This window comes from Phalaenopsis equestris, unplaced genomic scaffold (genome assembly GCF_001263595.1).
Source record: "Phalaenopsis equestris unplaced genomic scaffold, ASM126359v1 Scaffold000002, whole genome shotgun sequence".
NCBI classification, from domain to species: domain Eukaryota; kingdom Viridiplantae; phylum Streptophyta; class Magnoliopsida; order Asparagales; family Orchidaceae; genus Phalaenopsis; species Phalaenopsis equestris.
The window spans coordinates 70,823,422-70,836,426 of NW_018164444.1; the positions used below are offsets into that span (position 1 = coordinate 70,823,422).

Genomic DNA, 13,005 nt, shown 5'->3' on the forward strand with positions numbered 1-13,005 from the left:
GTCTCCAAGTGGGAGATTTGTTGAGTGTGGAGCCCAGTTTAATATATATTTAAACTTATATGCCTTTGTTTGCCATTTTCTGTAACTACTCCCGCCACCATTATCAAAAAAAAAAAAAAAAAGGAAACTGCTTCTATTCGGTTACAAAAAAACCAGCCAAGCAAAAATTGGTTTTACTCTCCCAAAAGCCACGCCCTATTCTTCTCGCGATCTCCCAGTCGTTCCCCGCCGAAATTCTGCGTCGCCATTCTCTTTGCTTCGTGCCGCCGTTCCAGTCGCCGTTCCCGCAACCGTTCCTGTCGTCATTCCCGTCGTCGTTCCCGTCGCAGGACCTAAACCAAGTTCTTCTCTTCGGCTCTCCCTCATTCTTCTTCTGTTCTGCGTTGGTTTGCTGGTGAAGGAAGTATCGCAAAGCACGAGGAAGAAGACTTACGGGCTGAAGGATACGAATCAGTAGAATCGCAAGGTGTGTTCTTCGGTGTATCTCGGTGTAGAGAAAAGAAGATAGAGTGAGAAAGTGAGAGACTTTCTCCTGCAATTATTATTGTGTTCAAACGGTGTAAATTCCTCAATTAGTAAAATCCTCTGCAACTCCGTGGATGTAGGCAATTTGCCGAACCACGTAAATCTGTGTTTTTTTTTGTGTGAATTTTCTCGTGCTATATTTATTCGCTTCGTAGTCGATCGTTATAAATTTCAAAGTTACCATAACAAATTATGCATGTCCATAAAGCCTTAGTCTATTTTCACCAACTATATCTTCAATATATGCTACTCCAACTGCCCATTTACATAATTATTGTTTAAATTATGATTCCTATTTGTAACCACATCCATCTTAACATTCTTATCTCAATCAAGCTCAACTAAGCTATAAAAAACCATATTATAAATGTTTAAAATCAACCCAGAAGATGAATGGTCTCAAAGTTGGTGAACCCATCTCCATGGAGAGCAAGATCATTGTGACCTTCCTGGAATTTGAGTTCATTGAAAGGTGCGGGTGATTGGGGACGGATTCTGCAGGCTTCATTTTTCTGCTATTTTTTGGTTAAAAGGTAAGACTTGATGCTCTTCATTCTCACATTGCTCATCCCATAGGCAAGAATTGATTCCACAGGTTAGTGTTAGAGGAGGCTCCTGTAGTTTTTTTACTTTATTGGTCCTAAAATCTTTCTTGGACTTCATTGGGGATTTGAGAACAGTTATGGACGAATACTCCCAAATTTATGCAAGTATGCACTGCCATGCACTGTTAGGACAATTAGTAATGCATTCCATTGGCTTTGGTTAGTGTTTTTAGTAGAGATTAATGAATAATAAAAATTATATTCTAATAGCTTAGTGCAATTTTCCACTCCTTCCCAGGGGAAGCTGGTTCACCGAGGCTAAATCTTATTAAGAAAGTGAAGAACAATTGGTATCGTATCCTGCTATTTTGAAATACCCACATATGAGTAAGTAATTTGAGCAATTGATGTTGAATCCAATTATAGTTAATAAAGATCAAGCGGTAATAAGGTTGTTCCCAATTAGCATTATATTTCGCTCGTCCTCCCAAAATGAAGTTGGATTGATAGCGTTGGATCCTACTAATACGTTGATGTAAGAAAAACTAGAATTTGGCCTCATTACCAATTTTGTACCTTGCGACTTAAGCACTTAAATAAGCTGGTTCTTTCCCTCAAGGGCTGACCTATGCATCACCTCATATTTGAAAAAGCGGCCAAGCTAACCTATTAAAGTATCTCATATTTAACCGGGGTTATAAAATAAGAAAATGCCCAAGTTTAAGATGGGGAATTTAGAGAATTGGGCCAAAAGAATTTTTCCTTGGTTAACCTCTTCATGAGGATGGCCTTGAGCTCTGAAATATTTTGAACAAGTTATTTGGGAGCTCAGCATATCACTTAAAGGTGATGCAAAAGAAGCTGTTGATAAATTAGCAAAAGAACAACGTGCCATTTCCTTCGATGCATCTACAAATCGCTTTGAGCCACATTAGATATTGCTTTCATCACCAATCCTGAAAATTTTATTGAATTTTGGTTTCGAGTATTCCCTACTACACCTACTTATAGTCCTCCAGGTACAGACGGTCATTGCCAGTTAGCTTTTTAGTGTTCTCAAAAGTCATGGCTGCCTTGACTTTTTCACTGATTAAACTTTTGAGACAGTCCTTATTAATAGTATCGAACGTAGAAAGATTGGCTAAATGATTAGGCTAAATTGCCCGTTATTGGATCCTATTTTGCCTTCAAAGGAAACTTCTATGTACGGGGTTTTAACTATGCTTTATGCTTGTCAGTTGATTGCGTCATGGAAAACTTATTAGTAGTAGAAATTAGAAGCCCGGGGACTTTAAAGTGAAGTCATTTGTAATACGATAAAGATATAGGCCTTATGATGAACTGGTTTAGATCTAAAATAATCTAGTAATTGCACGGTTAGTATTATAAGTTTCTTCCTACTGCATGGCCATCTTGAGAAACGGAAGGAAAGTTTATTCATTTGATCAATCACGTCATTAGCATCTAGAGTTTCAAATATTATGAAAAAAAAAAAAAAAAGACTACCGATAAACTAAAGTAAGCAGCCCCGAAGAAATAAGACTCAACTGCAAACTCAAAATAAAATAAAAGGCTACAATAAAAAAACTGGTAATTAGCACAGATTAATTTTATCCAATAAACATTGGAGATGCCAGAAGCTTCCCATACGGAGCACAATTTTTAGAAACATAAAGGCAAAAGATGGCTTTTTATAGCTGCGGCTATAATTAGCATAGTTAAAATATATAGCAAATCATATGTTCGAAAAAGGCAAATTTTTCAGAAGAAATGCACTAATCAGGTGTCCAATCTATAAGAACTCCTAGAGCTAGCTACCTGAATGCCAAAGAGACAACCAACTAATATGTAGCCGTATATTAACAAGCTTGAAACTACAGACAAATTTAAGTACTCCAAAATAGTAAAAAGATTAAACTGTGTGGATATAAATATATAAACTATAAATATAATAATATTTCAGAGAGTACTCACGCTCAGAGTATGGACTAATGCAAGCCTTCATTTGAACACCCCAAACTGCATCTGGATCAGCATCAGATCTGCACAAATGAGGCTTAGTACCTGGCAGTCTATCCATGTAGCAATCATTTGTTAGAGGTTTGGCCCAAATAACTGTCTGGTTTTGTTTTGCAGCAATTTTCCAACACATGTGCTCTATCAGTGAGCTCATTTCACTCCATATTCTCAAATTCTCTTCATCCTGTGCGTATGCTTCGGGTGATGAATAAACAAAAAAACCTCCTGGCCGAAGAAGTCTATCAAGCTCTAGCAGAAGGATCCCATCTCGTTGAAGCCAGTCAATCCTGCAACGTGAACAATGAGCAAGATCGAATGACCTGCTAGGAAAAGGGAGTCTCAATGTCCCTAAAACACCCAGGAAGGCAGGGATTCCTCTCTCTAAAGCAAATTGAATCTGGTTTTGATGTACATCATTTGGAGCCAAAGACATTGTTATAACATTAGAAGAGAGAAGATATCCTCCAAAGCTTGCAACTCCACAACCAACGTCCAGGGCTGTTCTCAATCTACCGTCATTGTTTATTTTGCTATTTGGGAAGTTCAGCATCTGTAGAGCAGAGTAAAATAAAATAGAATTCTATGGTTGTTTACCTTAAAAAAAAACAAACTGTGAAAGAGATTCTTTGGGGTGATGAAAAATTTGCCAAGGTTTAACAAATCAACCAAATAAGTTTGCTTAAATGAATCACTAAACATTAAAACAATTCAAAAGAAACCAACAAAAGGACTTTCTAGAATTTTAATAGCTAATGCAAAAATAGAGATGATAAGAAAGTAGCATACATCTGCAATTGAGGCAATATACTTGTCAGCTCCATAATGAAAATGGGTGCCACCACCAGGAAAATGTATCTTGTCGCCTTTCACAACCATCCAGTTCTGATCAGATTTTTCATGTGCAAGATGAGTGTGAGGTATGTTTGTTTTCCAAACTTCATCTCGACTTTCTGGCCATTTTATCGGAACCTAATGTATGGAGATCAAAAGTAAATTCACAAGAACAAAAAGAATGCATTTTTAAAAAAACATTCAACAAAATGATGAAATTCTTAAATAAATCGATAGCACTAATGACCTTGTAACCAGATGGTGGGGGGGTCAAGCAATTGAAGCGCCTGTCAGACTGTGGGCAATGTCTCTCGTAGTGCTCCATCAAGGACAAATCTAGCTTCAACCGTGTTTGGTAAATTAGGCTTCTATCCAAGCAAGGAATCAACTCCATGTGGCGATCATCACACACCTTGGTAAAATATGAAACAAATCTTGACGTTTTGTAGGAAAATATAAGCTAGAAATATCATTCAATTAATTAATGAAATTAAAGGTGAAGAAAACACTCACTGGAAAGCTCTTGGGTGTGATAGTTTCATTTCCATCTTTTTTTTCAAAAACATAATTATATGTTTGGGTAGCATCTCCATCATCATTGCTACCCCAACCTACTGACATTGAAAATTTGGTACCATAATCTAAAGCAGCACCAGCATGTTGCCCCCGATGAACAACATGATAGATGAATAAGAAACCTAACACTAGCAAAAGAAAACACCAGAAAGATACCAAGGACCTCTTCAGGCCTCCATCAGCTCTTCCCTTCATTCTCCTTGGAAAAAACTATGACCAATCCACTTATAAAGTAAAAATAGAATAATATTCAAGCACCGATGATTGATATCCCTCCAAAGTAAGAATCTGTTAGTATTTCCCCCTGCCGGGACTTTGGCCACCACTGTAGCTCAACGAGCTAGAAAAAAGAAAAAGTAACAATTAAAACAACAACCTCCATAAGTAAAAAACATTAACTATGATAAAATCATGATGCTCACCATAAAGCAAGTAAACCTATGGCAACAAAGTTACGAGGAGTAAAGATTAGAAATTTTGAAGATGCAAACATAACTAATTAAAAAAGGGAAAATAACATTATAAGAAACAAATAAAACAGCCTGTGATATAAATTCTGAAAATGAAGTTTACTAAAATTTAGATCTTTATCGTTTTGAACTAACAAAGCTAATTGATATCAAACATAAGAAATACAAAATAAAAATAAAAGATGATAAAGAAACAAATTAAATAGCATGGATCAATTTGGTTCGAAGCAAACATTTATTTAAAAACAAACCAAACCAAAACATATAATCAAACTCAGAACCAAAACCAAGTGTTAGTTTGGGTTGAGTTCAATTTTTGTTTTTAAAAACACAAACCTTCTGGAAATGTTTGTTAGTTTCAATCAGATTCAATTTAGCTTGCTTTGGTTTTAAAAAATTTCGTGCGCTCTAGACAACTTTAGTTTGATAAATTTGTTCTAAGTTCTAACATGATAGAAGATTAAATATCATGGGGGTTTCATAATATTATTAATTATTTTAGTATGATAGGTTTGTTTTATGCAAATGATACATATTTTGAATCTCAAATTTATTTTCAGTTTTTATGCATGTATTATTTCCCAGTTAGATGGCCGATGCGGAAACTATGGATATAATATGTAATCAAAATATTGCATGTTTTATTTTTTAGTTTTGGAGGTCTATGATGAGATATTTGAACTTAAAGGTTCTTCTGGATGACCTATATGTTACTATTGGTTTTTGACACATGTGAATCCCAATGAAGGCAACCAAGTTTCTCTCCTTTTTCAGTCCTATAGCATTTGAGGTTCTTTTGGATTATTTATTTTGGTGATATGCATATGTGACACATACGAGTTTGGTACATGGTTTAAAGACAACTGGATATTTTTTTTAAGGTTTGTTATCTTCTTGTAATAATAGATTCGTCAGTTTATATATTGTGTTCTCTGAGACCTCATAGCTTCATCAAACTTGAATAAATTACTTCTATTATTCATTTTCATTAATGTTGCATCTAATGGATTGTGTTTTGTAGTTTTATGCATTCAAGAAAGAAGACTTCGAAGAATTCTGGTACTTCCAGAGCATTGTACTGCTACTGTAAACTGTTACGTTCACTGCTTATTTCGCGACAGCCACATAGCTACGCCAGATAGTTATACAGGTATCTAAGGATAAGAACATAAAGTTGTGACTTTTTTAAGTGGGCATATGGATTGGAGAATTTTACCACCAATAGTGATCAAGCGTGGAGAGTTTCCTTAGAGGATAGTCTATCTTGTGACATAAACCAAATATATTTTAAAAATAATATTATCATATTATTAATTATTATTTTAATAATTCTTTTTTATTATTGATTGTCGTGTTACTTACTGTACAGTGAGATATCAATTTTTATTTTGTAATGTTCAAACTTGATATTTGTTTTCAAGTATGGATTATGCTAGCAGAATTAGTTTTGTTATAAACGACATTATAGTATAGGGGCAGAAAGATCATTTGTTCAGAAACAGCTGCAGCACAGTTGTTTCTAAACTGTAAAAAAACAAACAGATAATCAGCTTCTACGCAGCAGCTTCTTGCCACAGTTGTTGCATAACACTTTTTAAATAAGCTGCAGCTGCCCCAAACAGACCCTTAAATCTTGGAAATGTCCTAATGATTATGTCTTGTATAAAAGGATTACTGAACAAAAAGAATGATCAAATTTCTCTTTGGCCTCAATAAAAACTTAGATAAAGTCAAGGGGAGAATTGTCGGAAGTAAACACATCCCCACCACGAGAGGCCTTTACATAAGTTTGACGGTAGGAGAGCAGAAAGAAATTGATGATGAAAGAAAATGACACCATGCCATCTGTTGAAGGATCAGCATTGTACACTCAAAATTCTCTCTATATGTTAAGCCTAAAAAAGGACGATCATCATGCGACTATTGTAAAAAACTTGATCATGTGAAGAAAAAGTGGCAGATATTACACGGCAAATCTGCAGATTGGAAGTCATTTAATGGAAAATATGATAAGAAAAATTGTGCAAATGTTGTTATGACAAACAACAATAATTCATAATTCAGCCATTTCAATATGGAGCAAATTGAGGCACTGCAGAGAATATTTAGTTCCAGTTCTGGACAAGCATCACAATCTTGTGAAATAACCTATTCGCTTTTTAGCATGCCAAGGGATCTTATCCCATGCTTTTAATGTCCAAAGCAATAAATTAAAAGCTTGGCTAGTTAACTCTAGAACCTCAAATCATATGAAAGAAGATATCAACGTTTTCAAAAATTATAACCCATGTTTCAGTCACTCTGTAGTTTAAATAGTTATTGGATCATTCTCAGTAGAAGGAATTGGATCGAGCAAATTGACAAAAAGATATTCATCTCTACTATGTTTTTTATGTTCCAAAATTAAACTACAACTTACCCTCATTCAACAAACTTACTTGTGATCTAAAATGTGTGACAAAATTTTATTCTAATTATTATGATTTTCAAGTGGTGGATTCGAAAAAAGAGTTTGGCAATGTTGAGATGCATAGTGGTTTATACAGACTCAATAAAAGTAGCTTCAATGATAGGCAAGATCATTCTTCAAGTTATATTTTTGAGTCTAGTTCAAATTATGTCAATGTAGTATCAGTTAAAAATCACGTAATGTTGAATCATTGTCATCTTGGTCATCCAAATTTTTTGTACATGGAAAAGGTGTTTTCACATTTATTTATCACTAAAAGTTAAAATATTTATAAATATGAAACTTGTCAACTTGCAACACATACCAGGCATGTATACTCTAAACAACGGTACAAATCTTCACATCATTTTTCTATAATTCACAGTGATATCTGAAGACCCTGACAATATAAATGAGGCACGATGATTTGTATCATTCATAGATGATCATACAAAAACAACATGGATATTCCTTATGACAGAAAATTTTGAAACAGCCACCATATTTCAATCTTTTCATTCTATGATCCTCACTCAATTCCAAAGCAAAATTCAACTAAAACTGATAATGCCAAGGAATATTTTAATTACACCCTTAGTCCTTATCTTTCGAAGTATGATATTATTCATATATGTTATTCTGCAAATACTCGTGTATGTTCTTCTGTGAATACTCAACAAAACGAAGTCACTAAAAAAAGACACTTATTTGAGGTGGCACGTGAAATTATGTTATTTAATCAAATGTCAAAGTATCTTTGAGAGGAAGTCATTCTCAGAGACACGTATTTCGTCAATAGGATGCCTAGTAGAGTCCTAAAATTTTATATTCTTTATAATATTCTCATAGAATCCTACCCACATCTATTATCTTTCTCGTGACTTACCATTGAAGATTTTTTGTTGTTTTGTCTTTGTCCACTTCCATCAACAACACCGCACCAAACTTGATCACATATCTCTGAGAGGCCATTTTCTCAATTACTCCAATAGAAAAGGGACAAATGCTACTCTCCAATCACTAGAAAATAATTAACTCTATGGATGTCACCTCAGATAATCAATTTTATTTTTCCAAATTTGAAATTCAAGTGGAGCACTCGAGGGAATATCAATTTTGTGATTCTTTTCAAGATACTCACATCATTTTTCCTTCGACGGAAAAGGATTTAGGTGAAACTAGCATGCTTGGGCATATATAGATAATATCATCCTGATAGATGATGATTTAGAGAAAATTATCAAGCAAAAATTATACTTGCGACAAAATTAAAGATTAACAAAAATTTCGGATCCTTTCGACATATGCTAGAAATGGAGGTGGCTCGTTCTTAGGAGAGAATTATCATATCCTCAAGGAAGTATATCTTAGACCTGTTATATGAAACTAACATGCTTGGGCATAAGCTCATTGACACGCTTATGGATTCCAACATATGATAGAACAAAAGTGAAGAAAGTAGTCCGACTGACAAAGAAAGATATCAAAGACTTGTGGGCAAGGCACTCTACATATCACACACAATAATTGATATCACACACTCAGTCAATGTAGTAAGCTAACACATGAATAACCGGAATGGGGATAATTGAAAAATAGTGAACAGAATCCTAAGATACTTGAAGATAGCCCCTGGATATGGTTTGATCTTCAAAATATCTAAAAGCAGTGAAATTGAGGTATACACAAATGCTAATTGGGTTGGAGATGTGCTTGATAGAAAATCAACCACTGGATACTTTTTATATGTCTAAGGAAATCTCGTCACCTGGAGAAGCAGAAAGCAAATTATTGTCTCTCAAAATTGCACATAATCTGAATATTGTGCCCTTGCTCTAAGAATATGTGAAGAAATGTGGATTCAAAGACCATTAAGAGAACTTAACGTTGAGACAAAAGATACAATTAAGGTGTTCAATGATAGCTAAGCAACTAATAGTATAACTAAAAATCATCATGACAGAACAAAACGAATAGATATTGACTGACATTTCATCTCAAAAAAGGATAACAATGGAGTTGTTCAGCTAAGCTATGTTCCTAGCCACTTCAGATTGTTGATATTATTACCAAAACACTACCAAAGATTAGTCATGATAAATTTAAATCCAAACTTATTTTGTACAATACATACAACCCAGCTTGGAGGGAGTGTTGAAAAATTTCAATTCGCAGATATTATTAAAAAGGAGTTTGTTTCCTTTCGTCATAATATATTTCACTAATTATGTTTTCTTTTATTAGATATTTTCTCATATCTTTTTCATTTTTTTTATTTTTTTTTAGATTCTTATTTTGTTTTCTTTCATTAGTATATATGTTGCATTGTGTAATGCATTGAGGCAAGAAATAAAAACCTTTTACTTTATTTATGCATATAACACACACACACACATATGTATATAAATACATATATAGGGGACACACACACACAACACACACACACATATATATATATAAGATTGGTCGGAGGCTATGATACGAGCTCCTAACCAACCTCATGTGTCTAACCACTCGATCACACGGTGCAACACAGTGCACAGATGCACTCAGGCTCGAACCCATGACTCCAAGGGACTCACGACTAACAATGCAGCTGTCAACCAAAGAGTCACAATGCGCGGCATATATGTATACACATATATGCATATACATATATACATATTTAAATACAGATATGAATGTCTGTGTGTGTATAATTTGATTTGATTTGATTTATTTCAATTTTACACAACTCTAAAGCATAACTATTTATTGATTTGATTTAGACTAAATGTATATGTATATACATATATACATATATAAATACAGATATGAGTGGAACTGCAATGCAGATGCACTCAGGCGGCTCGAACCCATGACCCCAGGTGACTCACGACTAACAACACAGTTGTCAACCAAACAGTCACGACGCACGACACATATGTATACACATATATGTATATATATATATACATATATAAATACAGATATGAGTGTGTCTGTGTGTGTAGAATTTGATTTGATTTGATTTATTTCAATTTTACACAGCTCCAAAGCATAAATATTTATTGATTTGATTTAGACTAAATGTATATGTATATGCATATATACATATATAAATACAGATATGAGTGTGTCTGTGTGTGTATAATTTGATTTGATTTGATTTTTTTCAATTTTACACAACTCCAAAGCATAAATATTGATTTAGACTAAATGTCAAACCTAAACCAAACCAAATCAATCGATTTAGTTGGTTTGGTTTAGATTTTTGAATTAGTTAATTTCTTTTGCCTATCCCTTAGTAATGACCAAAAGCATAAGGGAATGGTTTCCCATCCCCAAGTCAAATAGTCACATGTTTTGGCTCCATCCAAAAGGTTCAAAGATTATCATGTGCGCATGATTTAGGCTTGAACATGTGTTTCTATACGATTTGTACTTCAATAGTTTATGATACAAGTTCCCTGAATAAATTTCATTGAAGTGTAGATCTTGCTCTCATTTAGGAATGATCAAGAGCTAAAGTTAATATCTAATGTAAGAAATACATTGACACAAGATAATTATAAAATAATTTGAGTTAAGACCAAAAGCATAAGTAAGCGGTCACCCATCCCTAGTGACTCGAACCTCTGCCAGGGCACGGAAACACGGCTAGCAATCTGGGCCAAACCAATCCAGAAATAATAAGGACTGGCTAGTCCTCTTGACTCATTGGGAGTGTCACCCAATAGAGTGGGGCCACTCCTAATTATTTTAGGGCTATTTGTTTGCTTTGTGTCGTTTAGGATTGCAGTTTTTGTATTGCTTTTTGGGATAACTACCGACATCTCTATTTCCCGTCCAGGGTCGTATCTAAGGGTCGAGTAGTGCTCCAGTTGTATCTCTCTCCTGAAGTGGCAATTATCCTTCCCCTACCCTTTCACATCCTTCCCACATAGATTCTCATCGCCTTTCTTTGCTATAGCCACCCCGAACAGTCGTATGTTGCTATTTTCATTCAGCTTCCCAATGTTCTTGTCCCCCATCTTTGTTATCACTGATGTTTCATCCCTCCATCTTTATTGTCGCCCATGTTCCAGCCCTCCATCTTGGTTGTCATCGTTGCCCTATCCTGCCACACTCGCAACCTTCGCCTTCCTCTTGTTGCCATCATCCAGGACAGTCATTCCACGTCGATGGCTGATGTGTGTTTGTTGTCCAGAATTGGGAAACTGCTACCTTGTTGTTTTCTGCTTGTCAACCACCTCGTCCATCGTCCCGCAACCTTCCAAACTCTCAGCAACCATCTCCACCACATTTGCCCAACCCTAGTGAAGTTAGTGTCATGTTTGTTGCAATTTTAGATTTATGTTTTGGTTGGTTGAAATTTCCCATTTGATTTGAGTAATAATATTTTTTTTCGGTTGTTTTTGTTACATCCAGTATCACCTAGACAAGTACTAAAAATGACATGAAATATAAGGAAACAAATGGATTAGTGACCAAAAGCATAGGGGAACGCCCGCTGATCCCTAAGCTGGTTTGTGAGGGCTTTGGCCTCATCCAAGAAATATTGGATTCAAGAATTGACATCGGGGCCGTGCGTATGGTTTCAACTTCGACACGAGGATTGGACTATGCTTGTCTACGTAAAGCGTGCTTCGATTCTCAAAACTTAATGCTCCACATGAAGTCCAAACACATCTCGAAAACTCCATGACAACTTAAAACCTAAGTGTTGAATAAGCAAACAAACCCATAACTCCAATGTCTTCAATTCCACCACTCTGATCCGAGAGCATCTTGAAGGACGAACAAGCAATCACAACAAAAAGCAAACACTGACATCAAAAATGACCGAGTTATCTCAAAACAAGTGAAACCTAAAACAAATATAAGAGAAAAAGACAAGGGACCGAAGCAAGCTCAGCGAAATCCCATGGAATGCAAAGAAATCAAACGGAAAAACGAAATGGGAAGCGAATCAAAAACTGGCTTACTCTCAAAAGAGGACGGAGATCTGGATGAAATATTGAGTAGAGAAGAAATCTCTGCGAATTAAGAGTTGGTAATGGAAGATGGAGGTGTTGGTCAACTAAAAGCTCCAGTGAGTGGATCCAGGCTTCCAGCAATTGCAGGGAATCAAGTGATATAAAGAGTTTCAGAGCATGTGGCTTGAATTAAAATTTCTAACGGAAGTTCTGGACACGCTTTCATCAGACTTTGATTATGTCTACTATTTTAGTGCAAATATTATGTATTATTCATATATATATATATATAACTATATATTTAAGAATATATATATATGTATAATATTTATTTAAGAACTTATTACATTTTAAATATATTTTTAAATTTTAATTAAATTCATAAATAATAAAAATTCTTAAAAATTAAGAAAATCAAGAGGGCGTTTGGTTGCACTTTCAATTTAGATTAAATAGGATTTAGCAAATCCGGTAGATTCGAATTTATCAAATCCATTTAAAATTAAATACATCATAGTATTTGGTTTGGTTGGCGTTAAAACCAATTAAATTCTACGATGTATTTGGCATTTGATTAGAGTTGAGCTATGCTAATTTTTTCCTCCAGTTAAATTCATTAAATCCATCAAATA

General features: G+C 34.8%; 1 protein-coding gene across 4 annotated transcripts in view; it reads right to left on the reverse strand.

Annotated features, from left to right (window-relative positions):
• The window catches only part of LOC110028430 (probable methyltransferase PMT3), a 21,458-nt gene extending 8,877 nt beyond the window's left edge, over window positions 1-12,581 (reverse strand). Inside the window, exons 1-6 of one of the 4 annotated variants that reach the window (XM_020730294.1) lie at window positions 12,139-12,221; window positions 4,653-4,836; window positions 4,434-4,531; window positions 4,168-4,332; window positions 3,876-4,058; window positions 3,045-3,639 (exon numbers count right to left, since the gene is read on the reverse strand). In XM_020730294.1, the coding sequence (XP_020585953.1) occupies window positions 3,045-3,639; window positions 3,876-4,058; window positions 4,168-4,314 (925 nt within the window). In that variant the 5' untranslated portion in view covers window positions 4,315-4,332; window positions 4,434-4,531; window positions 4,653-4,836; window positions 12,139-12,221. Of the gene's footprint in view, window positions 1-3,044; window positions 3,640-3,875; window positions 4,059-4,167; window positions 4,333-4,433; window positions 4,837-12,138; window positions 12,222-12,382 lie in introns of those variants that run through there. The other 3 variants (XM_020730277.1, XM_020730269.1, XM_020730285.1) reach the window with 3 other exon arrangements.
• Between the last annotated feature and the right edge of the window lie 424 nt (window positions 12,582-13,005).